This window comes from Capricornis sumatraensis, chromosome 15 (assembly GCF_032405125.1).
Source record: "Capricornis sumatraensis isolate serow.1 chromosome 15, serow.2, whole genome shotgun sequence".
Taxonomy (NCBI): domain Eukaryota; kingdom Metazoa; phylum Chordata; class Mammalia; order Artiodactyla; family Bovidae; genus Capricornis; species Capricornis sumatraensis.
In genome coordinates this window covers 31497515-31523455 of record NC_091083.1, presented here as the reverse complement: position 1 = coordinate 31523455, position 25941 = coordinate 31497515, and the positions used below count along the sequence as shown (strand labels likewise).

The 25941-nt window shown below is 46.7% G+C and overlaps 1 protein-coding gene across 3 annotated transcripts in view; it reads left to right on the top strand.

Annotated features, from left to right (window-relative positions):
• The window catches only part of FRMD4A (FERM domain containing 4A), a 367797-nt gene that overhangs the window by 263252 nt on the left and 78604 nt on the right, over positions 1-25941 (top strand). For all 3 annotated transcript variants that reach the window (XM_068987913.1, XM_068987915.1, XM_068987914.1), the window contains exons 9-11: positions 1407-1472; positions 1739-1796; positions 6826-6912. In XM_068987913.1, coding sequence (XP_068844014.1) covers positions 1407-1472; positions 1739-1796; positions 6826-6912 — 211 coding nt within the window. The remainder of the gene's footprint in view (positions 1-1406; positions 1473-1738; positions 1797-6825; positions 6913-25941) is intronic.

Sequence of the window (25941 nt, the reverse complement as noted above, 5' to 3'; positions counted from 1 at the left end):
TTACCGGGTCCCCATCTGACTTCCGGTAGCTGCCTTCTTATCTCACAATGCTGCTGTGGGCCTTTTATTGCTCTATGATTTGTGTTCAGTTCAGTTCAGTCACTCAGTCGTGTCTGACGCTTTGCAACCCCATGAATCGCAGCATGCCAGGCCTCCCTGTCCATCACCAACTCCCAGAGTTTGTCCATCATGTCCATCGAGTCGGTGATGCCATCCAGCCATCTTATCCTCTGTCGTCCCCTTCTCCTCCTGCCCCCAATCCCTCCCAGCATCAGGGTCTTTTCCAGTGAGTCAACTCTTCGGATGAGGTGGCCAAAGTATTGGAGTTTCAGCTTCAGCATCAGTCCTTCCAATGAACACCCAGGACTGATCTCCTTTAGGATGGACTGGTTGGATCTCCTTGCATTCCAAGGGACTCTCAAGAGTCTTCTCCAACACCACAGTTCAAAAGCATCAATTCTTTGTAGCTCAGCTTTCTTCACTGTCCAACTTTCACATCCATACATGACTACTGGAAAAACCATAGCTTTGACTAGATGGACCTTTGTTGGCAAAGTAATGTCTCTGCTTTTGAATATGCTATCTAGGTTGGTCATAACTTTCCTTCCAAGGAGTAAGCATATTTTAATTTCATGGCTGGAGTCACCATCTGCAGTGATTTTGGAGCCCAAAAAAATAAAGTCTGACACTGTTTCCACTGTTTCCCCATCTATTTCCCATGAAGTGATGGGACCCGATGCCATGATCTTCGTTTTCTGAATGTTGAGCTTTAAGCCAACTTTTTCACTGTCCTCTTTCACTCTCATCAAGAGGCTCTTTAGTTCCTCTTCACTTTCTGCCATAAGGGTGGTGTTATTTGCATATCTGAGGTTGATTTGTGTTAACCAGCCCCAAATTCCCAAACTTTCCAATCCTCCTTGGACACTCTGAACCATTAACTGCTAACAGGGTAGAAAGCCCATGAATGTCCTGTCGAGGTCAGCACTGGCTTCCCCTTGACTGGGCAGCTGGAGTTTAGGAGGGGAGGAGGGCCTGACCGAGGTTGCCCGGAGTGTCCACGTGGACCCCCAGCAGTGGCCGTCTGCCTGTCCTCGTCCTGTGTCCCTCCCCACTGGGATGCGTGCTCCTTTCATCCTCTGTTCCCACAAGGAGTCTGACCCCCCAAACCTGAGCTAAACTCAAAACAAAGACAAGTGGGAAAGTGGACTCTTTTGGTACTTCTGTCGCCCTGGACATCTCACTTTGGCTGGGTTTCAAAATGCTGCTTCCAGGACAATCATTCTTCCAGGAGCTGTTGGCTCCTTGAAGCTTCTTGTGAGGATGTGGGGCTCATGGTCTTTTCACAAGGAGGGCTCCGGGCCGTCACCTGGAGACTGAGGTAGAGACTCCTTTTCTTCTCATTCTAGTGAGGACCGGGTCATCGAGCACTACAAGAAACTCAACGGCCAGACCAGAGGCCAAGCCATCGTCAAGTAAGTACCCCAGCCCTCCCAGTGCTGATGAGGTTGTGTGTGTATTCACATAGAACATGTCAGGGTTGTTCAGTTCTTCTGGGAGAGACTCCAGGGGGTGGTAGTTCCATTAAATTTTCAAGTAAATAACCATTCTAAGAGCTTTCATCATGTACACACAGACACCAGTGTGTGTATGATACCAGTTCTGCTGAATGACCACGTGTGTGTGTGTGTGTGTGCGTGTGTGTGTGTATGTGTGTGTGTGTTTTGTTTTGTTTTCACAGCTACATGAGCATCGTAGAGTCTCTCCCAACCTATGGGGTTCACTATTACGCAGTGAAGGTAAGTGAGCTCATTTGGTGAACACTGCCAACATGCCCTAAAAAAGATTTTCATTTCTTTCTTTTTAATCTTAGTGAAGTTTTTTGGGGTTTTGGGAGGATTGCATGCTGGAGGAGTTGGGACAATGGAACACCACCACCCCCACCCCCCCCCAGTGTAGTAAGCCTTGATTCAAAGACTCTCCAAAATTTACTTTCCCTTTTGTGAAGTGGGTGTGACAAATGCCTACTTCCTTTCAATTCTCAGAAGAATCCTGGAGATCAGGACCACAGAGCCTCTCAGTAGGAAGATTCCAAGGAACTGGTAGAGAACAAAAACTTAAGCAGAATCAGCAGTGTTTCTCTCAGTGGTCAGATGCCACGTAGGCAGCCAAATAGGAGAAGTGGGACTATGGGTTGAGAAATCAACAGCCTCTATCTTCTTAAATATGCTGATGGCAAGTCCATTGTGATACTGGCCCCATTGTCAATTCTTTTACATTTGATACATAATGTTCAAGACTGGGATCGCTCTGAAATAATGGATAATGATGTTCCCGGGCTCTTTTTTCTATCCTGAGAAAGAATTACTTCCTTTCCTTCATTTACCCGGACGTGAAGTTTATCAAAGTCATTGCCCCAAGTCTGGACAAAAGGAACAGAAAACCCTTCTGAATGCAAGACAGTCCCACCAAGCAACCCAATATTCTCAGGCTCTTCCACCAATTTCCTTCCCTATGTTTCTACCTGACTGTATTGTTTTTTTTTTAGATTTACTTAGTTACTCTATTTTTTGTCTGTGACTGGTCTTTGCTGCTACATGCAGGCTTTCTGCAGTTGCGGTGAGTGGCGGCTACCCTTCATTGCAGTGCTTGGTCATCTCACTGCGGTGGCTGCTTGTTGCAGAGCACTGGCTCTGGGCGCTCGGGCTTCAGTAGCTGTGGCACACAGGCTTAGTTGCTCTGTGCTGTGTGGGATGTTCCTGGATCAGGGATCGAACTAGTATCTCTTGCATTGCAAGGTGTATTCTTAACCACTAGACCACCAGGGAAGCCCCACCTGACTTTAATTCTTTTAGACCAGAGTGTGCCGTGTTTCATTCATTACTGTGTCACCCACGGCAGCTTCAACGGCATTTTGCACATCCTTGGTGTGCATTTAATGGCCTGTGTCTTCCTCTAAACTGCAGCCTTCTGATAGCAAAGACTGTGTTGTATTATGTTATATATTTCTGGAATCCAGCAGAATCTAGCGTAGGGCCTGGCATGTAGTAGGTGCCCAGCAAATATTTACCAAGTGCCTTTATTGAGAATTGAATTGAGTAGTTGGATGTATGCATTTCCATGATGGGAACAGATATCAGAGTGATATTTGTGGAGCCCAGTTTTGAGGCATATGTGGGGACTCCAGTCCCACCCAGCAGCTCATCTCCAGATCTATCACAGCCTGCAGTGGTTCAGTTTTTCCTGATGTCCTTCCAACACCCTTCCCACTAATGGAAGCTCTTCCTCTCTCTTCACCATGATGCACATAACTCAGAACCATGGCAGTCATCCCTGCCTTTCTCAAGTCTAAGCTATAGTCTTGTCATGAGAAGTCTGACCTGGCCTTCTGGGCTAAATTCTGTCCCACATAAAAAATATGAATCATCTAAGGAGACAATCTCTGTACTGCTCTGCCCAGGGATATGGCCACTGAAATCAGTGGGCTGTCAACTCCCCAAAAGGAAATTGAATTGGTCATGAAAAGAGATTCAAAATCCCCCCTGCTGGCTGCCAGGGTTCAACTCTTACACTGTGAGCAAGTCTAGAGCCCATGCCCATTTTGCCATCTTGCTACCATAAAGGAAACAGGAGGACCCAGCAATAGTCCTGACATTATTAAAAGAGGCATATCACAGAAATCAAACTGTGAGTCTCTCTGTCACTTGTGGAAATATTCCACAGTGATGTTTAGCGGAGAGGTCTGAATTCATGAATGGAGCCAGTAATTCAGGAATCCCTGACTCCATTCCATTCTCTGATTCGCTGTTTGTTCTAAGCATGATCTCACCTCTGCTGCTCATAATTAAAAGAGAGATTAAGGGATTTCCCTGGTGTCCAGTGGTTGAAGAAACACCTTGCAAGGCAGGAGACACAGGTTCAATCCCTGGTCAGGGAACAAAGATCCCACATGCCGCAGAGCAATTAGGCTCACACACCACAGCTCCAGGAGCCCCTGCACTGTAACTACTGTGCTCAAGCTCCACAGTGAAAGATCCCACATGGCAACTGCTTGCTAAGACCTGGCCCAGCTAAACAAATAAATACATATTGAAAGTAAATGGAGGCTTCCTTGGTGGCTCTGTGGTAAAGAATCTGCCTAGCAGTGCAGAAGACACAGGTTCAATCCCTGGTCTGGGAAGATCCCACATGCTGTGGAGTAACTAATCCTATGTGCCACTGAGCCAGTGCTCTGGAGCCTGGGAACTGCAGCTACTGAGCGGATATGCCACAGCTACTGAAGCTAAAGCACCCTGGACCCTGCGCTTCCCAACAAGAGAAGCCGCCACGCTGAGAAGCTGGCACACCGCAAGCAGAGAGTAGCCCCTCCTTGTCACAACAAGAGAAAAATCCCGAGAAGCAGCGAAGACCCGGCACAGCCAAAAATAAATAAATGAAGATAATATGCGTGTGTGTATATATAATAAAATAAACAAATAAAATAGAGATTAAGAAATTTGCTTCACCAACTACTCCACAAAAATTTTCTAAGGATTAGAAGACTATTGAGATAGATTGAGATACCTAGATGGAAAGGCTTTCAAACAGAACTTCATCTGGGTTTTACGAACACAGCATAAACCTGAATTCTGTTTCCTTGTCAGCCCTGGAACTTGACAAAAGGACAACCTCTGATATGCACGCTATCTGCCATCCAATGAAACTTTAGAAATATGCTCCTTTGCTGTTTGTGAGAGACCAGAAGCAGACCTTGTGAATTTTCAGGTGCCAGGTGTGCCTGTGTGTTTGACTCTTGGAATCTCAAGCTTGAGGGATTACTCTCCCACTTACTTGGAGAAAGAGCCTAAGCAACTATATCGAGACTCACTGTTTGGTGGCCTTCCTTGTAAATTTCACAGTTGCCACGTCTCGGTGTGATGACACCTCTTGCCTCAACAATCTGAAACCACAGTGGCCTTCATCTGTCCTCTTATTCTGTTCTCCAAAACCAGTGCAGTCACATGGGCACTTTCCAGAGACGCGAGTTTTATACCTTTAAAGAAATTTAGAAGCTCTTCTAAAAATTAAAAATGTAGTTCTTTTGCTTTTTACCTTTGTGTTTACCTTGAAGCACAAACTCATGCCCCACAAAACTCTGAAGCCAACTTTGAGTTTTCAGGATGTCCTCTGTGTGCTCTATTAGGCCATTCATCCATGTGGCAGTTAGAACCAATCCAGGGAAAGGCTGCTTGATATGCCCACTGCCAGCTCCTAGCATTTGGGATCTTCTCATTAACAATCACCCTACTTGAATGGAGATTAACCATCTGGGGGCCAGAAGTCTCTGTTAAAGGAATAAACAGAGGGTCTTGACGTTTCTCATTCTGCCCCCGGAGTGTCTAGGCTTCAGTTTTGTTACTTTGTCCTGTAGCCTGAGTCACCCAGGCCAGCCCAGAAGCCACTATCCTCGTAAGTGAGCGGACACACTGGGAAGCACCCACTCACCCTGCACTGCCATCAGCCTGCTGGGGGTGGTGGGGGGGGGTGGGGGAAAGGGAGGGTCCTGAGCACAGTAGGACGCAACGTTTGCATGATTTCTTTGCCTTTAAAATGAGAGGAGTTTGGGACTTCCTGGTGGTCCAGTGGTTAAGGCTTTCCCTTCCAATGCAGAGGGTGCTGGTTCGATCCCTGGTCAGGGATCTAGAATCCCACATGCCTCAGGGCCAAAGGGCCAGAACATGAGACAGAAGCAATATTATAACAAATTAAATAAAGACTGTAAAAATGGTCCACATCAAAAAAAAAAAAAAAAAAGCTAACATAAGAAAGAGATGAACAACTTAAGAAAAAATAAAAGTTGATATATGTATAACTGAGTCACTTTGCTCTACAGAAGAAACTAACACAACATTGTAAATTAACCCTACTCCAAAAAAAATTTTTTTTAATTAGAGGAGTCTTAACTGTATATTACTAAGTGAAAGAAGTCAGTCTGAAAAGGCTGCATATTGTATGATTCCAACTAAATGACATCCTGGAAAAGACAAACCTGGTTGCCAGAACCTGGGATGAATAGCTAGAACACACAGGATTTTTAGAGCAATGAAAATACTCTGTGCAACACTATATGATTGATAAGTATCTATATACATCTGTGCAGACCTATGGAATGTTCAATCCAAGAATGGACCCTGAGGGAAACTATGGACTCTGGGTGACTGAGATGGGTCAGTGTAGGTTCATCATTTACTACAAAAGTACCATTCCAGTGTGGGATGTTATTGATAGGGGAGGCTGTAGGGACAAGAATATATGGGAAATCCTTGTACCTTTCTCTCAGTTTTGCCATGAACCTAAAACCGCTGTAAAAAAAAATAAAATAAAATCTTTTAAGGCACAATTTTTAGGGGAGTCACCTTTTGTAGTTTCCGTGGTTCCTTCCAGCTCTGACAGCTGATGACAGTTTCTCGGCTCGGAAGGTCATTTTGTCAGTGCTCAGCATCTCTCAGATTTTCCTTAGTGGGGATGGGGGGTGGCGCTGAAAACCTAAAGTCTTCGAAGGAGAACAGAGAACAAGGCATCCGCTTTTGACTCAGAATGGGGGAGAGAACCACAGCTGTGCTGCTGGTTAGGAGTAGAGCTGGGTCCCTAGCCCAGGGCACTTTCCAAGTCACATCACTGAGCATCCTTTGATGATAGGGCACACCTGTCAAGGTAAATCGTAGAGAGATGGGCTCCATCCCTTTGAAGGAATTTGCTTTTCCCTTTGTCTTCAGATGAAGCAGGTCTCTTGGCTCATGTTTCTCTCCTCTGGTCCCATGCTTACCCGTGCTCCTTTTGATGTCCTAGGACAAGCAGGGGATACCGTGGTGGCTGGGCCTGAGCTACAAAGGCATCTTCCAGTATGACTACCATGATAAAGTCAAGCCCAGGAAGGTAAGCATGCTCTCCTTGGTGGGCTAGTGGTGCTCCGGTGGAGGGAGGAACAGGCTGAGAAGTGACAAAAATTGTAGTCATGCAGCCTCAGGGCCTCTGGGCTCCCCAGTCTCCTGATAAGTGCGGTGTATACAAACTACTCCAAACTCATCCAGTCTGCCTTCTCTGGGCAAATACTTTTCCTTCCTGTCACTAAGGAAATGGAAGCTGTAAAATTATTTAAGGTAAGAAGACGGATTTCCAGGTGGCACTAGTGTTAAAAAACCTGCCTGCCAATGCAAGAAACACAAGAGATGCGAGTTTGATCCCTGGGTTGGGAAGATCCCATGGGGGAGGGCATAACAACCCATCCCAGTATTCTTGCCTGGAGAATTCCACGGACAGAGGAGACTGGCGGGCTGCAGTCCATGGGGTCACAAACAGTCAGACATGACTGAAGCGACTTAGCACATATAGAACAAGAAGACTAGGTCAGCTTACCCAGAGCAGATGGACAACGGGACTGTGACGGACCATTCTGGCCCTTCATTCTCTGGGATGCTGTGCTAATGGGAATGTGAAGGAGTGTCTCTCTTGAATCCTGAGGCTAATCTGAGTTTTCCCAAAGGTTTTCTTTTTTGTTTTTTTTTTAGAAAGGGGTGGGGGACCTAAAAGAAGAGATTGTAGGTCAAAAAGAGGTGAAAAATAAAGAAGCATGAGAGGCTTGCCTGCCAATCCAGTAAATATTTTCTGGCATATTAGAAGTGATCAGAAATCTGGAAGAAATAAGATCACTTGCCAAAAAAGAAAGGGAAGCTTAATAGAGTGTATAGAGTCACGGTAAAGCCAAAACAGAATGTTTGAAGGGGACACAGGACTTGGATTTTCTGTTTTCATTTCTACACATTTTTCAGACCAGAACAAATTGAAAAATTATAATGGAAAAAATGTCTCTGAGGCGAGAGCTGTCATTGACCTCCTCCAGGCAGAGGAAAAAACGGGGAGATGGTATGAGAATCAGACCCTGAAATACAGATTAAAAGTCTATCAAAACCACACTTGCTTTTGGAGGGAGAAAGCCGTATGATTTCATTATGTCACTGTAAAATGCTTTCCAAGCTGCTTTATCCACAAGTGGGATTGAAATCCACGCTACACATCCGAGCTTATTGTAGTCTATCCAGTGGACATCTATCTGCCCTTAGCCAGCTTCTCATTAAACTGACAGAGAAAAAATGGCTCTGTGTTGAGGATGATTTTCACTCAATTGATCAGTAAGTCAGTTAAGTTCTATGAAAAGATCCTGAGCCTGTGATGGAGGAATTCTTCCTTGGGGACAATTCAGGAGGAACCTGGCTGTTCCAGGGATGATTGTTTTGTGACTGTTTTCAAAACCCCTCCAGTTTCCTGCTGCAATACATGATTTGGACTCTGCATTCTTATTTTTCCTTCTTTGTCTTTCTCAGTCAGTGGGTCTGTACTTCTTCAAACACTTAACTTTCTGTTTCTTTTCTACCTCTTTCTCTATAACCTTTATAAATTTCTGTGCTTTTTTTCTTGAGTTTTCTCTTTACTCCTTTCTTCTTTTTATTTTTTAAAACTTTTTAGTTTATATTGGAGTCTAGCTGTTTAACAACATTGTGAAAGTTTCAGGTGAATGGCAGAGTGACTCAGCCATACATGTGCTTGTATCCATTCTCCCCCAGACTCCCCTCCCATCCAGGCTGCCACATAACATTGAGCAGAGTTCAATGTGCTATACAGTAGCACCTTGTTGGTTATCCATTTTAAATACAGCAGTGTACACATGTCTATCCCAGACTCTGTAACTGTCCCTTCCCCACACTCTTTCCCCAGTGGCAACCTTAAGTTCGTTCTCTTAAGTCTATGAGTCTGCCTCTCTTTTGTAAATAAGTTCGTTTGTACAGTGACTGTCCCCTCTCTCCAACCTGCTTGGCTATTTTTTCTGCTTGCAAGAGCCACAGATACTCCTAGATCCTTTAACCCAGTCCTAGTAACAACGTATGCATCTCTCAACTGCCCCACTGGTAGAGACCAAGGCCAGCTTGGACAATTGGGGTCTACAGTGGAATTCATTAAAATCCCATGGTTAAACTCTTCTCTCCCTCTGAATGTTTTTGAAAAATGTGCTAACTAGTATTGGTATGTGTTCAGTTCGATTTATTACTGTTTAAGCTTGCGTTGTTTCTCTAATTGAGGTGCTTATGAAGGTTTTAGATGTAGTGAGGTAGCCTTGATATTTGTGAAACATACAAAATGCAGCACAGGGGTTCAATAAATTGTAACTATTCCTGTAAGACTCCAAAAGAGACTTCAAAATAATGAAAAGTGGAAAGCAAAATGTGTGAATAATCACCCTTTGAATAAGAGAATTTACTCTCATTAGTTGAATTTATGCAGGTCAGTGGATTAAAAATGTTAACAGGTGAATACATGTATTCAGTATATTCACTGTATTCAAACTGAGTTGTTACTGAAAATGTTACCTGCTTCTGTGTCCTCTAAGGAAGCATTTGGGATTCTCAAGTCTATCACTAACTGAGGGGCAACCAGGCCATCAGAGTCACTATTCATTCATTTCTGCATTCCTTCAGAAATGTGTATTGCATACCCTCTATGCACCAAGCAGACTGCAGGGTTCTGAGATAAGACACACATCAGGTCCTCAGGTCCTGCCAGGTTATTAGAAAGAGAGGTGTAATAATTGCATCTTACAGATAAGACAGGTCTGCATGAGGGATGATGATGAATTGGCTGGGCATGGAGAAGGAAATGGCAGCCCACTCCAGTATTCTTGCCTGGAGAATCCCAGGGACAGAGGAGCCTGGTGGGCTTCCGTCTACAGGGTCGCACAGAGTCGGACACGACTGATGCGATGTAGCAGCAGCACGGAGAAGGAGCTGTATCTTACGATGGTGTCAGAGGTATTGAAGATGGACCAGTGGGGTGAGGAGACACACAGGTGTGCATGAAAGCACCTTGAAGGAGAGGAGCATGGCGTGATGGAGAAGCACGTGACACCACTGGGGCTGGAACGTAGCAGGAGAGGAGGCTGATGGGGCTCCAGCATCCAGAATCCTGAGGATTTTGCTGGGAAGATATCCTCTTGGAGGCATCAGGAGCCTCTGAAGCAGATGAGTGGCCGTTTCAGACTTCCATAGCCAGAGGAGCATCATTCTGACAGCTGGTGGAGGATAAGTGGAGTGATACAGGATAATAGTTGCAGAGTGGGACGTCATTACACTAGTGTAGGTCTGAACTGGTGGGGGCTTGGGGGTGGCTGTCAGTGCTGGGGGTGGAGAAGGGGAATTGAAAGAGAGATGTTTAGAAGGTGTTGTGACTAATCAATGGCAGGGGTTGAGAGGATGGCAGTCAGAGGAGGAGGAGAACCTGGAACAACTCCCAGGCTTCTTGATCGACCAGATCCTGGGATGTTAGAGAAGGGGAGAGAAGAGCAGTTTAGGACACGCCTTGTCTTAGGCTGATGGGGCGTTCGGGGAGCCTTGGCAGATAGGCAGTGAGTTTTCAGTTGGAGCTCGACCGTATCAATTTCCAAATCATAACTGAACAGAGCAAGGAGCGGGAGAGGTACTCAGCACACTGAAAAAGTTACAGTAGCTGTAAGTGAATTTCAGTTCCCCATCATGACATTCCCTGTGAGGCTGAAGGGCAGACTGGGGACCAGGACACCCTGATTCTGCTATAACTTGGGGAGCCCTCTTAGGAAATAAATGTGCAATTGGAATACAAAATTAAGAACTTTGAAAAGCCAATGAGGAAAAGAGCAGAAATTTCATTAGCCCAAGGGGTATCCACCTCTGCTGAGACATGCTGTGGGCCCTAAAGACTTAGCCTGAGCTGTAATGAAGAGGTCCCAGCTTCAGGGAACACAAGGCAAGGCGCCTGTCCCTTTTGCTCACACCCAGCACCATCACCATCATAAAAGGCCACTTCTCTTCCCTGTAAGGCACCTGAGAGTCTCTGAATGCACAGATCACACTCCCAGGCTCCAGACCTGTGGATCTAAGGAGACGCAGGCACGTGGTAGTGACCACCAGTTCACATTTATATGAGTGCCCCAAATCTGTCTTCAGCAAAAGATTGGAAACTCACATGAAACTGTCAGAATGGAGAGAGGCCCCAGTCCCCCTGATCCTGCCCCCCTCATCTCTGTCCCCGCTGCTGTATGTCTAGAAAGCCTCACAGTCAATCCTGACATGGGGGCCAGAGTTGAGGATCACCCCTGTGGCCAGTGGTGGGTCCTTCCTGAACTCAGACTCAAGGAGGATCAGCCAGGCATGGCAGGTGTGCCCGGCAGGGCCTCTGCACCTGGGGAGCTGGGCACAGGGCTCAAGTTTGGGCCGGCTCTGAATGAGGGATGGCCCTCCAGGCAGCAATCACACCCTGGCAAAGGGGGCCAGGCAGAGCTTGCCACCCAGGACCCCCGCAGTGCTCAGGAAACGGGGAGTGGCACCCAGTTCTGGGCACCTGAAGGCCCTTTTGTAGCAACAGTGCCCAGGCAGGAGTCTCCCTGACACTCTGACCCAGTTACAGCAGCTAGGCTCTATGGCACCGAGACAATGGGAGCCAGCTTTCAAGTAGGGGCAGGACCAGGGTGAGCCGCACCTTTGCCTTCAGAGGAGCTGGAGGCATCTCTCGGCGTCCTCGGCTGCAGTAGCATCAGCAGATCATGCGCACAGCCAGAAACAGGCCCTCAGTAGTCTCCTGTGAGAATGCACTCAGGTGCCTCCATAGGGGCCCTGAGAAGAAGCGAGTAGCTAATGACTGTCCCAAAGCGGGCAGCACCACAGCTGTTCCAGCTTCTCTGGGGGTTGTGGGTACTAGTTTCCCACTCTGGTTGCAGTCTTCCCTAAATTGCTTAATCCTCACTCTTAAGTCCTGGGGGCTTTGGAGGAGATGGAGTAAAGCATGGGATCCCTCGTAGTTGGAGCAGGAAGAGCATTCTAGGCCCCGTCCAATCACTCGCCCCTATCTATTACCTGGATCTTCTAAACAGATGGGCACCTGGCCTTGCAGAAGCACAGCCCAAAATGCAAGCTGCTGATGTTAGAGGAAAAAAAATAGCTTCTTTGCCCTCAGGGCACACCTGTCAGGAACAGCAAGGCATGTGTGGGCATCCCAAGAGGGTATTGTGGGTCTTGAGTGTGTTCAGAAGCTCAGAGCTATTTCAGAATGATGTGTGGCACAAGAATAGCCCCCCAGATGCCGAAAAAGCCCACACATAGGACTAAAAACAAAATACCCAAGCTCCCATCTATACTAGAATAGTGGTGCTTGCTTACATAGATGACTTTCTTTTTTTTGGCTTCATGGGGTCTTATTTGTGGCATGTGGAAGGGATCTAGTTCCCCAACCAGGGATCAAATCCAGGCCCCCTAAACTGGGAGCTCAGAGTCTTAGCCACTGGACCACCAGGGAAGTCCCAAGATGAGTTCTTTTAAAATGAACAGATGGAATCCCAAACAGTGTCTGAGGATAGGTTGTAGAATTGTTTAAAAGTCATTAAATCTCCCCTCACCATCAACTCTCACCGAATCCTGCGGTTTCTCTCCTTCACCCACTGATGTTTTCCCTCTCACTCAGCCTGCCTCCCCACTCCTGCACACTTGTTCACACACTGCCAAACATGCCTCTCTTCTTTACCATGATTATGGGGAGATCATTTTAGGCACTGTCGTGAGTGAGGTTTCGGAGAACAGGAGTGGCAGTGTTTTCATGTCTAACTGTCTGGGTTCAGCAGTGGTCACAGAAGTACAGAGAGGGTTACCTTGGTGAAAAACAGAAAAAACCTTGCAGTTACATAGATGATTTTCCCCTACTTTCTCTGGGGTACCACATTCCCTTTGAGCACATGTCTGCGTGTGTAGAAATGGAGCTCTTCACAGGTGAGAGATCCTTTATTCCACCAGGTACCCGTCCTGTTGAGCTTCCCTGGTGGCTCAGTGATGAAGAATCCACCTGCCAATGCAGGAGACACAGGTTTGATCCCTGGATTGGGCAGATCCCCTGGAGGAGGGCATGGCAACCCGCTGCAGTATTCTTGCCTGGGCAATCCCATGGACAGAGAAGCCTGGAGGGCTACAGTGCATGGGGTCTCAGGGTTGGACATGACTTAGCAACTAAACAACAACTGTCCGGTTGGCTTCAGGGAATCATGAAACATTATCAGTTGAACTTGTCAGTTCGAGTGCGCTTGGACACTCGAAGGAAAATATCAAACTTCATCTTGGGTTATATTTATGGCCAAGGAAAGACACACAGGCATCAAACAAGAGTAAATGCCACTACATAAAGTGACCGTCAGTGGGGACACGCCACAAATCAGCTGGCATGTCAGTCTCAGACAGCTGTGTTGGTACAAGCATGAGTGTTTCTACTTCGCTGAGAACATTTGAATGAAAATTGAATGATCTATACTGAAAAGACATTGTTTATTAGCTCCCGTGGAACCAGGATCACATGGGGCAGAGATAAATAAAGCTGGGTAAAGTCAATCACAAAGGGCTCCCTCTTTTAGAGGAGGACCTTGCACTCCTTAGATCAGAGCCTGAAAAATTCCGAAAGCTCTGATCTCTGGGACAATCTGCCTCTTCTTGGGAGCACGGGGACCAAAGGCTTCAGGTGATTCACTTCTCCCACGCCCGAGACTCAGTTCCCACCAGCACCAAGCTGAGCTGTGTGCTCTGTCCTCTGGCTGTAGTCTGCACTCCCCAATCCTGTGGAGAGCCTAACCATTGAATCATCAGAAGACATTATCATTTACAACAGAAAACGCTTTCTGAATGGGGCGCCAGGAAGAGTCAGAATAAAGATCCGTCCATCAGGCTTTATCAGACACTATATGCATTAAAAAAAAGAACAGTGTGAAACACGTGACTCCAAAGAAACCTTGGAAGCAATATTCAATATCTGTAAATCATCACTGATAGCTGCAGCCCACTCACCAGCCCATATTTAATGAAATCTCTCCGTCGGGGGAGGATGACAGTGCTGGTCCTTGTTACGTATTCAACAGACAACAGTTACTTATTTATTTGATGTGCAATTAGGGGCGCTCTTATGTTCACTTAGATGCACAATTAGGAGCGCTGAGGGCTCCCCTCTGAGACATTAGGAGAAGGAACCAGAGTAAATGGTCTGCCCCTTCCCCCCAGAGCAGCCAATGCAGCTTCCTATGGTTCCTCCGAGCATTTCAGAATCGGGAGCATTAGCTCAGAGAACTGATGCATTGCTTGTCACCGCCCCAGATTAGTAAAGATTTTTGAACTGGATGAAACAATGAGACAGGAAGAGAAAATAATATTTACAGGAAATATTCCATTAACTGTGAACCAGCTCCCAGCTCAGTCAGCCAGCCTGCTGAATTATTCAACGTGATAAGCATGCCTTTAAGTGCTTTGCCGACTTATTTTCAGCTTCTGTTTGGATACACTTGACTCATCCTTGGGCTGCTGAGCTCTCTGCCTTGGCAGGCCCTGGGCGGGTGCCTCCCTCATCCCGTTATCTGTACTCCCCTGGGAGACTGCACCCTGGGCTCCCCAGGGAGGAAGAGCTCCACGGAGTATGTTCAGCATTCCAAGCATTTTGCAGCCTTTGCTTTTTCAGTGTCTGATCAAAGGGCTCCTTTGTTGCCTCCTTCAGATCTCACTCAGCACTGAGTGGACCAGGAAGCGTTCAGTGCCTGTGGGTGACAGGTCCTGGCCACAGGTCACCAAGGGGAGCCAGCCTCAAAGCTGAGGAGTGGGCCTGCTGGAGGGATGCTGGGGTGCAGGGAAGAAGTGGGGGCAGAGAGTCACCAACATCTGCCATCTTAGAATAACCCCCCAGGAAAGGAAAAAAGCAGTTGTATTCTAGGAAGACTGAGATGCTCTTCTCAAACCATCAGTGGTGCATACATTTATGTGCATGGTCGTATCTGACTCTTTGTGACCCCATGGACTATAGCCCCCCAGGCTCCTCTGTTCATGGAATTTTCCAGGCAAGAATACTGGAATGGGTTGCCGTTTTCTCCGCCAGGGTATCTTCCCAACCCAGGGATCGAACCCAAGTCTCCTATATCTCCTGTATTAGGCAGGCAGATTGTTTACCACTGCACCACCTGAGAAGACATCCTCTTCTCAAAGCATGTGAAATAGCATAGCTGAATTCTCTCCCTTTGGAACAGGAATCCCAGTCTCTCCTCTCATCCAAGAATTTCAGTCCCCTGAATGTGCTGAGCTGGAGCTTCAGAACTCCAGTGGAAGGTGTTGAATATGAAATCCTTCAGTAAAATGGTCCCAGAAATACCAATTGCCCGTCCTGAGCCAGTCCCTGAAGATGATACAGTGAACAAAAAAGATGGGTCCCTGCCCTCACAGAGCTTAGAGTCTAGAGAAGAAGATGGTCAAAGCATTAGGTCTCTTAACGTAGAGTGTCACAGTAGTGAACTGGACAAAGACAACCAACCAGTAAGGAAGAGGGGGAGGGTATGGAATGGTCAGGAGTGGTCTCGCCGAAGAGGTGATGTCTAAGTGCCTCTGCTCCAAGTGTTGCACATCCCCTGAGAAGCAGAGTCGGAGGTGGATTCTCTCATAGGAGAAGTACTGGGAAATGGTCTGCAGTTAACACCAAAGAACAAAGGGAAGCAGACAGGACCCGGCAGAGGGAGAACTGGAGCTGTGATGCAGCCTCAGGCAAAGCTGAGAAACTGCAACCAGCAGACCCATCACCTTAGCTCAGCATCAACCAATCACTAGATACAGGTGACCCGCCAGGGTGGGGTCGCGACCTTGGGCAAGATTGGCTCTGCACAGCTGAGATTGTGCAGAGGTGATAAATCCTGCAGTCCTGAAGGAGATGCTGATCGGTGCAGTCGCTTTTACCGCAGTGGTTCCTCAAGTGTGGCCCTTGAACCAGCAGATCACTGCTACGTGACCTGGGAACACGTGAGAACCACGTATTCCAGGTACCCATCTGACTCTGAAATTCAGAGGCTGGGGCGTGGCAGTGTGGGTTTTCACGAGTCCTCAGAAAAATTTGGAGACAGGCTATAGAGTTTGAGGATGGCTGCTCTACACACAGGTAACAGAAACGTTCTGTTGTTCAGCTTTGTTGTTAAGATAGTGTCATCTAAGTTAAAGTCAAATTCCTTCTTATAACATTTAAAAAGAGGTTTTATAAGCCAGTGGCCTCCATATCCACTTAAAGGCCCCAAATAAATCTCAAAATCTCAACCAAGAAGTAATTTGAGGACTATTAACTCACTTCAAGGGATTCAAAGTTGTGATAAACAGCTTATTTAACTTCTCTGTGCCTCTGTTTTTATGTCTGTGAAATGGAGGCTCTAAAACATGAGCAATAGTCCAATTACCTTCAACGTGAATATGTTTACATCTCAAAGAGTTGCCTATTCCCCACGATAAAAGTGCTGTTGCCTTTGACATAGCAAATATTGTTACAGTCTCTTTTATGCTGAACACAAGAGGCAGGATCACCATGAAAAGCAAACAGCGTCTCTTTGTTAAGATGATTGATTTTTTTCTTGGTCACTGGATCTGAGAACCCAGGGTCCCTTGGTTCCCACAGGTTCCTCTGGAGGCCATTTCAAAGCCTTGTCCTGAGTTAAACCCTCCCCCTCACCAACTTGTATTCTTGTTGGAACTGTCTCCATAATACTCGTGCTAATGTCAGACTGTCCCTTTTGAACATGATGTCTATGAGCAGAAAATAAAAGCATGCACCCATCCAGGTGGGTGATCTTCAAGAGCTATAAGGTGAGTCATTTCTCTGGAAAGATACAGGAGGACAGGAATGCAGTTCTCCTCTTAAAAATGTTTTGTTTTTGTTTTTGGCTGCGCTGGGTCTTTGGCTGCACGCAGGCTTTCTCTAGTTGTGGCAATCAGGGGCTATTCTAGTCACAGTGCACAGGCTCTCATTGAGGTGGCTTCTCTTGCTGTGGAGCACAGGCTCAGTAGTTCTGGTTCACAGGCTTAGCTGCCTTGCAGCTAAGTGTGGGAACTTCCCATGTCCCCTGTACTGGCAGGTAGATTCTTCACCACTGGACCAGTGCAATTCAGGGAGGTCCCAATGCAATTCTTATGTTAGGAGAAGCAGATCCAAATCTCTCGTGGGTTGACCTGCTTAGAGGTACCTCTTGGGTGAAGAACTCACCCAAGTGCTATCTGATTACCAGGGTAACTCTCCAGGTCTGGCATTACCCTTTGGGTATTCTGTTCCTGCTCCCACCTCCTACTGTTATTTTCTGATGGCAAGATGTCCAATCTGGTGGTCAAGGCCCCTCATTTCTAGATCTAGGTCTCCAAGCTCAGTTGCATCCCTGGGCCTCAGTTGCCTATCAACAAGGCAGCTGCTGCAGATGATGGGGAATCTTGAGGTCAAGAGAAGCAGGAAACAAGAAATGAGGGAGAGGAATGAAGCTAGGGGCAAGCTTGCTGTAAAGCCAGAAGGGAGTCCGTCCTTCGTGAAAGGAAGAGTGTAGTGGTAGAGAGAGAGAGAACGCCAGTTTCTAAGTGGGTAAATCCCTGTCTGTCTCTGACTGTTGTCCAGATCCACTGAAACCCCAGCTAGATCCAAGCAGATGACCAGAAGTAGTTTCCCACCCTGCGCCCGCCCCAGCGGAGCATCTGTCCCTCATGTGGGGTGTGAGGTCTCCCGGAGCTCATTCACCACCCGTGGCCGAGCATCATCTTCTTATTAAGCAGCAGCACGTGTCAAGCACTAGGATCACTATATACACAGCCACGTTGATAGTGGGGAGGGTGGGGAGTAGGGGTCAGACTCTACACTCTGTATTTATAGTGAAGGTTGTCAGTCATGTCCAACTCTTTCCGACCCGATGGACTATACAGTCCATGGAATTCTCCAGGCCAGAATACTGGACTGGGTAGCCTTTCCCTTCTCCAGGCGATCTTCCCAACCCCCAGGAGATTGAACCCAGGTCTCCCGCATTGCAGGCAGATTCTTTACCAACTGAGTCACAAGGGAAGCCCAAGAATACTGGAGTGGGTAGCCTATCCCTTCTCCAGTGGATCTTCCTGACCCAGGAATCAAACTGGGGTCTCCTGCATTGCAGGCAGATTCTTTACCAATTGAACTATCTGTGTTTATAACATCCAAATAAACACCCAGCCAGACAGGCCAGTAGCCCTCTTGAGATTGCTGAACTTCTAGATAACTGGCAGAAGTAGACTCCTGCTACCCAAGGTGCCCCATAGACCTTGGTGTAATCTGAAGACGATAATGAAAACCAAAGGCTGTTGTTGGATCTCTGTCTTTGGTAGAGGCATCTCCAGTAGTCCCACCCACTCCAAAGGGAGCCCTGAACCAGTAGTGACTTAGGACCTGGCTGGGTTTCTCTCGCTTAAGAACCAAAGACTTGGCCAGGCTAACAAGAACATCGATGACTTGGGACTCAAAAGACACATTTCTTCTATCTCCCACTGTTCTTTTAAAAAATATTCTTCCCTAGATGGAAAGGCAAGCAGTGCATGACTTTTCTGACCTCCCAGGTAATACAGAGTTACTTTATTTATTTATTTTTTTTATTTATTTTTTTATTTTTTTTTAATTAAATTTTAAAATCTTTAATTCTTACATGTGTTCCCAAACATGACAGAGTTACTTTAAATAGCAAAGTTAATTTCGTTAAGAAATGAGATAGGGAGTTTGGGATGGACATGTACATGTTGCTATACCTAAAATGAATAACGAATGAGGACCTACTGTCTAGCCTATGGAACTCTGCTTAGTGTTATGTAGCAGCCTGGATAGGAGGGGAGGTTGAGGGGGAATGTATACAGGTGTATGTATGGGTGAGTCCCTGATAATTTCAGGTAAACAATGTTAACCACTGGACCACCAGGTGAACAGTATGTTCACCTGAAACTATCACAGCATTGTTTGTTAATTGGCTGTACCCCAATACAAAATAAAAAGTTTAAACTGAAAACAAAAGAAATGAGAGTGCCCAATCCTTGATAACAGCCAAAGCCCCCAGCTTGATGTAACATTAAATCTCATCCCCTCTCCCAGCTGGGCAACCTCCATCTCTCCATACCTCCTCTGATGGCAGCTAGCAGCCCACTCCTCATTGCTTAGATGTGAGCAGGGGTCAAGTGGCAATCTCAGCTACAGCCTTTAACTTTAGGAGATGCCTGTCAAGTTCTCCAGGCAATGGTGGAGGGGTGGGAGGGATGGTATGTGTGTATGTGTGTTGCTCAGTCATGTCTGACTCATTGTGACCCCATGGACTTGTAGCCCGCCAGACTCCTCTGAGATGGATTATCATAAAGTCCTGGCTAGTACATCGCTGTTGGATCCTGCAACTCTGGTTGTGCAATGGTGTCATCACCTACCGATAACATAATTCCTGACCAACTGTGCTAAGACCTGGGGCAACCCCACAGAGCCCTGGCCAGTGAACCCAAAGACAATCCCAGCGCCCAGGTCTTTCCAGCATTTGCAGCAGATGTTTCTGATGCTACATGGGTTTTTGAAAGATTCCTCACCAATCTTGAGAATCATTCTAGAAAGTGTGCATGCATGCCAAGATGCTTCAGTCATGTCCGACTCTGTGACTCCATGGACTTTAGCCTACCAGGCTCCTCTGTCCATGGGATTCTCCAGGCAAGAATACTGAAGTGGGTTGACTTCCCCTCCTTCAGGGGATTCTCCTGACCCAGGGATCAAACATGTGTCTCTTAACATCTACCTGCATTGGCAGGCAGGTTCTTTACCCACTAGCATCACCAAATTTGGCCTGTGGGTTACCCCCACCCCGAGTGGACCCAGCTTCCTCATTATGAGTGTTTCTGTTCTGACCTTTTATCAAGAGGTCGAAGAATCAGAGGGGTTCTGGGTGCCCATCTCCCCAGGCCTCCCCGGACCATAAGCCAGCTGCTAGCCCTGCCTGTAGCAAGGATCAGGAGCTACAGCTGAAGGAATGGCCTCTGTGTGGCCGTGCACAGGTGTATATCTTTAACCACGTCATGGACCTGATGCTTGGAGCTGTGGGGGTTGAGAAACAGGTCCCTGGCCAGATTTCTTACATGGTAGTGTCAGAAAACACCCCTAGAGATACCTCAGTTACGACAGCACAAAGCAGTCAGGCTGGGGGAGGTCACTTGTCAACTGCAGAGCCCACCCCAGCGAAAGGAAAGCCCTATAGAAGGACCATCAGAGCAGGGGGAGTCGGAAGCTACCTGTGGAAAAGGGACAGTCCTGGGATTAGGGGGCCTTATCCTGGACTGCTGACTCCTTTTAAGTAATTAATTTCACTGAGTTTTAACCAAAGAGCATCTTCTGTTTTATGGTTCATGGAGAATAGGATTTACCAGTCTGAGCAGTGGAAAGGCCTAAGGAGCTCCTGGTTACCCCCTTTTCTACACAACCCCCCGAGCCCTAGTCACCCAGAAACCTACTTTCCTGTCTCTCTGGCCTTGCCTGTGCCAGACATGTTGTATAAATGGAACCAGAATATGTGGCTTCTTTCACTTAGAATAATCTGTTCAAGGTTCATCCCTGTCGTAGCATGAATCAGAACTTCATTCCTTCTCATGGCTGAATAAGTTTCCATCATTTCCTGTTTACTTCAGCATTTTCTGCTCTAACACAGCAAACGCATATACACAAATGGTGCCTTGGGTCTTCATACTCATAGTGTTCCCTGATAAGGGGGTAGAGCTTTGCCCCAGTTTCCTTCCGTTACCCACTCAGCTGTCACTTCAGCAGTGCCTTCCCTGACTGCTTTATAAACAGTGACAACCCCTGCCCTACCCCTGATGCTCGTCCTCAAACCTGCTGCCCTCTAATGTCCTCCGTATAGTTCTCTGATTTATCTTCCTACCTCACAGAAATGTGCGGAGACTGTTGTCAGTGTTTTCTTTGCCACATGCCCACTGGTATCGCAGTGCCTGACCCAAGGTAGAAAATAGTGGTTAAATGAAAAAGAGGCAGACAGAGCGGAATATCTTTGCTATCTGCTAGCATGTTGTGAGCCACCTCCGTATATATGTGTATAGTGGTCTCAGAGAAAGAAGGATAAATAGCATAGCTTCTATAAGGAAGGGTTGGAGGAAAAGACCAGACATCTGTAAGGAAAGGGAGGGAGTCAGGAGAGCTTTTAACAGCTTAGACTTGTTGATGGAAAAACAAAAAGCATAACATTTCCCTACCAGTCCATCTAGAGCAGCGGTCCCCAGCCTTTTTGGCACCAGGGAACAGTTTCATGGAAGACAGTTTTTCCACGCACTGGGGTGAGGTGGGGGATGGTATGGGGATGATTCAAGAGCGTTACATTTATTGTGCACTTTATTTCTATCATTATACCATCAACTCCACCTCAGGTCATCAGGCATTATATCCCAGAGATTGGGGACTCCTGCTCTAGACTGTCTCTTGATTTTATTTTTTGTCTCTTGGAGCAAAAAGGACTCAATTACTACTAGTCACTAGATGTCAAAAGTGAATCTCTGGAGGATGGCAGGCCATTGACTCACTCAGCTGGATGCCTTTTCTTGCTTAGAAGCAGGAAATGTCATGCTGAGAAACCCTGCTTGTCAGATCCAGTACCCTTTGCCTTGTCATGGCTCTCAGCTAGTTTCTGCTGAACCCCACAATACTTAGGAAGCTCTGTGAGGTTTTTTCCTTCTTAATGAGCATGATTCAGAGGGGAATCCCCAGGAGATCTTCCTGAAGTGTGAACCTGTTTCATACTAAACCCTAGCACAGCCTGAACACTGTCAAGCTCTCACTCCCACACCTGGGGGCTCCTTGGCCGAGCCTGGAGGTGGGGCTGGGGGACTTTACTGGAGGGTTCAGCCTGCTCCAGGTCATGCCTAGCAAAGAGCCTTCCACCTGTCTAGCCAGAATGGGTTGTGAGGGGTCACTCCAGGTCTGGACTCAAGAGGATTCCAGCTTGAGCTTCTGAGCTCCTGGAGACCTACTCACTTTGGAACTGACTTGAATTCAGACAGAGCTACCAGAAGAAGGAAGAGTTATAGCTCCTGGGTTGCAGCTCCCAGGCTGGGCCCCCTGCCACTTCCCCATTGCCATTTTCCATATGGTTTAGAAATGTATTAACAAGATGTGCAGGTTCAAGGGCTGGTGGTTCCTCATGGCATGGAGGTTATCTGAATTTTGAGCAGATAGGGGTTCAAATACCAACTCCCATCATTTATGATCTGTGTGACTTGGAGAAAGTGACCTAACCTCTCTGAACTCTGGTTGCCATAATAACCTACCTTATAGAGTTCTTCATTCACTTATTCACTTAACAATTGCTGAGTACCTAATATGCCCTGAAGTACTGTGCTATGTGCTGGGAAAATACCTTCAACAAGCCTAGAGTCTAGTAGAAAAGACATTTGAGTAAAAAAAAAAGACATTTTATGACACAGGATGAGAACTGGCTTGACAGAGGCAGATGAATGAATATCAAGGAGAACCAGCCCAGCTGAGGGCTGGGACGTCTGGGGGGGGAAAGAGGGGGCGGAAAACAGCCCTCATGAAAAAAATGTAGTTTAGGGCAGGCTGCAGAGAAGTGCCCGTTTCCTCTCCTGCCCTCACGGCTCCTCTCCCAAATTCACAGTTCCCACACCGACCTGACCATTTCAGGATTCCTCTAGGGAAATGGGAACCAGGGCAGAGCTTGAAATAGAAGCGGCCCTTCTGGAAAGAGAGAAATTCTAGAATTGGAATCCTTACCACATCTCCTTAAAACATCCCCTTGTCTCTTCTTTTTGGGAAGGCTAAGTTGTGGAGCAGATACAGAACTGCTTAGTAAGACGGACCAGAGAGAAAGAGAGGGAAATCACCGAAGTCAGCCAGGGCACCAGCTGCAGAGATGGCGGCTCAACCCCAGCCTCCCCACCCCTCCTGGCTGCACCACCATCACAGAGCAGCTGGCAGGACCGCTGAGTGTTCTCAGCAGCAGTCTGAGCCAGCCGTCCCATGCCTGCCCTGGCCCCAAGCCTGCCCGGCCCCTGTGCTCCCTAGGACACTTTCCAACCAGGAGAGCCTGGAGCTCACACCTGCACTCTGGGCGGTCCCCACAGAAACCAGGGTCTGCCAGGCCTTCCCCTCCCCAGAAGAATGGGCCAGCCCTTGAAACACTGGCTGGTTTAAAGTACATGCCAACTGCTCTTAAGTGATTATTTCCAAAGAGCCTTTGCTGGTTGATTAACATTTTAAAATTTTGTTTTACAGATAACACTAGAGTATTGTCATTTTTTTTTAAGCTTGATTATCCAGGCTTTTAATTATGAGTGTTTACTTTTATTTATGTAAAGCTGGTTATCATCCTATCCAATATTCTACCGCATCTCCCAAGGATTCAGGTAGTCCCTATCAGGGAAATCAGATCTCACTGTGATGCAACACCTCTAGGCAGGGCTTCCAGCATAAAAGAACTCTTAAGTAAGTAAGTAAAGTCATTTAGTCGTGTCTGACTCTTTGCGACCCCGTGGACTGCAGCCCACCAGGCTCCTCAGTCCATGGGGTTCTCCAGGCAAGAATACTGGAGTGGGTTGCCATTTCCTTCTCCAGGGGATCTTCCCGACCAAAGGGTTGAACCTGGGTCTCCCACATTGGAGGCAGACACTTTAACCTCTGAGCCAACTCTTAACTGCCAACTATATCCCCCCAAAACAACTTTTTAAAATAAGAGTTACCCAAAGTCTGTCCTCCAAAGGTTTCAAAAAAAAAAAAAAAAACCCTTAACAGCCATCCAAGAAAAGATCTTTGCCATTGCAAGTGGTTCCCATTAAAATTCCCCACCCAAGATGGACTTAGTACTTTGCAGGCCAATTCCATCTTTGAAGCATCCCATTCACAGAAGTCATAGCAGATGTGATTAGCCTTGAATGGTTTTGTAAAAAGTATTTATTTAGTTATTTGACTGCTCTGGGTCTTAATTGTGGCCTGTGGGATCTAGTTCCTTAAGGAGGAATTGAACCCAGGCCCCTTGTCTTGGGAGCACAGAGTCTCCCAAGGAAGAGCTAGCTCCCTTGGACCACCAAGGAAGTCCCAAGCCTTGAAGTTTTTGTTTTTTTAAAGAAAAGCCTGGCATGCAGAGAAGTGAAGCCACACCAAACTGAGCCCCCATGCTCACTGCTGGAAAAAAGCAAAGTTCGACTCGGGTAAAATGAGTTACCTGGCCAGAAACTCCTGGCCAGTTTCTCCCTTCGGACACTAACCTACATCCATCCTCCCAGAGGCACGTTGAGGAGGGAAGAAATTCCATCAAGAGGCCAAGGATAAGGAAGGAAAAACGCTTTCAGCTTCTCTTGAAAGTTTTTACATTTGCCAAAGCTTTATGGTCAGGTCTCCCTGAGAAAAAGCCAAAATACACACAAGAAAATGATACAGACAGATGCCCCTCAAGGAGAGAAATAAAAGGAAATTGCATCCAGTGGGGACAAATAAAGTGGCCTGTTTTCTCCGTGGACCTCTTAAGCATCTGCAGATCTTCTTTCTCTCTCTGCCCCTAGTAACGACCCTGCAGCCAAAGGAAGCTAAAAGGTTTTTGATGGGTTAAAAAGAGGCCGTCCGTTAAAGGGTCAGGGCCTGGTGCTCCGGACGTCTGTCTCTGAATTAACCAAATCAGTTGAGAGCTCCTGTAGTCTGACACTGAGGAGTCAGCCAGAGGAACATCTTGTTTCCATTAGGTGCGGCAGTGCTGAAAAATTAGCTATCGTTTTCTTGGCTGGGTATCTGGCCCTCTCGGGAGAAGATGGAGGCCAGGGAGCCCTCTATCAATGCTGGTCCTGAGGACACCCTCACAACCACTCTGTGAGCTAGTAACGTGGGGACAGAGTTTGCCTGTCTTGGAGGCCATGGTTTGGATTCCAGTCTGGCCCATTCCATGTGAATACTACTGAGCTGTATCATAGGAGGCGATTTCCTCTCAGGGTGAATGTTGTGAGATTAGAAGTCATAGCAGGCGTAATTCCCTGGTGGTTCAGTAGTTAGGACTCCATGGTTTCACTGCAAGGGGCACAGGTGTTCAATCTCTGGTTGAGGAGCTAAGATCCCACAAGGTGTGTGATACCACCAAAAAATATCAACAGGAAAATGGTCAAAACTGACTCTGGTCAAAATTGTGGTAGACCCAGGAACTGACTGGATAAGAACTGGAAGCAAAGAACCTGAAGAGAATACATCAAAAACCAACTCAAGCAGATGCAGGAGAACCTGGGTTAGACTTATCCTTGTGTGGTGAAAAATTCAATGAACAAAAAACATTTTTTAAAATGCCCATGGCACCATATTAGCCATCTTTTAAAAAAGAATTTCACAAACCTGTACTTTGGGCTATGTGTTCAAAGTAATGAGAACTATATTTTTTACATGAAAAGTAATACTGTCCTGTGAGTGATGGCAGAAAGAGAACATAATGGCTGATATTTAAGTGCTAACTACATACCTAGCTCCGTATGCAGCACTTAGTATGTCTTAGTTCGTTGATACAGAATCGCTATGAAAACAAAACTGATGTTGGTAGTCTTATTTCAAAGATGATAAAAGAAAAACAGATTTTATTGCCAAGGATAAACAGCCAACAAGTTATAGACAGTGCAACTTTGAAAACCATGCTTTTAGTCAGTGAAATAGTTAGCTCCCTTATCTGCAGGTCCCACATCTGTGGATTCAGCCAACTGCAGATTGAAAATATTCAGAAATAATTTTTAAACTCCAGAAGGTTCCAAAAGCAAAACCTGGATTTGCTGCATGCCAGCAACTAGCTACATAGCATTTATATTCAGTTCAGTTCAGTCGCTCAGTTGTGTCTGACTCTTTGCAACCCCATGAATCACAGCACGCCAGGCCTCCCTGTCCATCACCAACTCCTGGAGTTCACTCAAACTCATCTGCATGGAGTCGGTGATGCCATCCAGCCATCTCATTCTCTGTTGTCCCCTTCTCCTCCTGCCCTCAACCGCTCCCAGGATCAGGGTCTTTTCCAATGAGTCAACTCTTCGCATGAGGTGGCTAAAGTATTGGAGTTTCAGC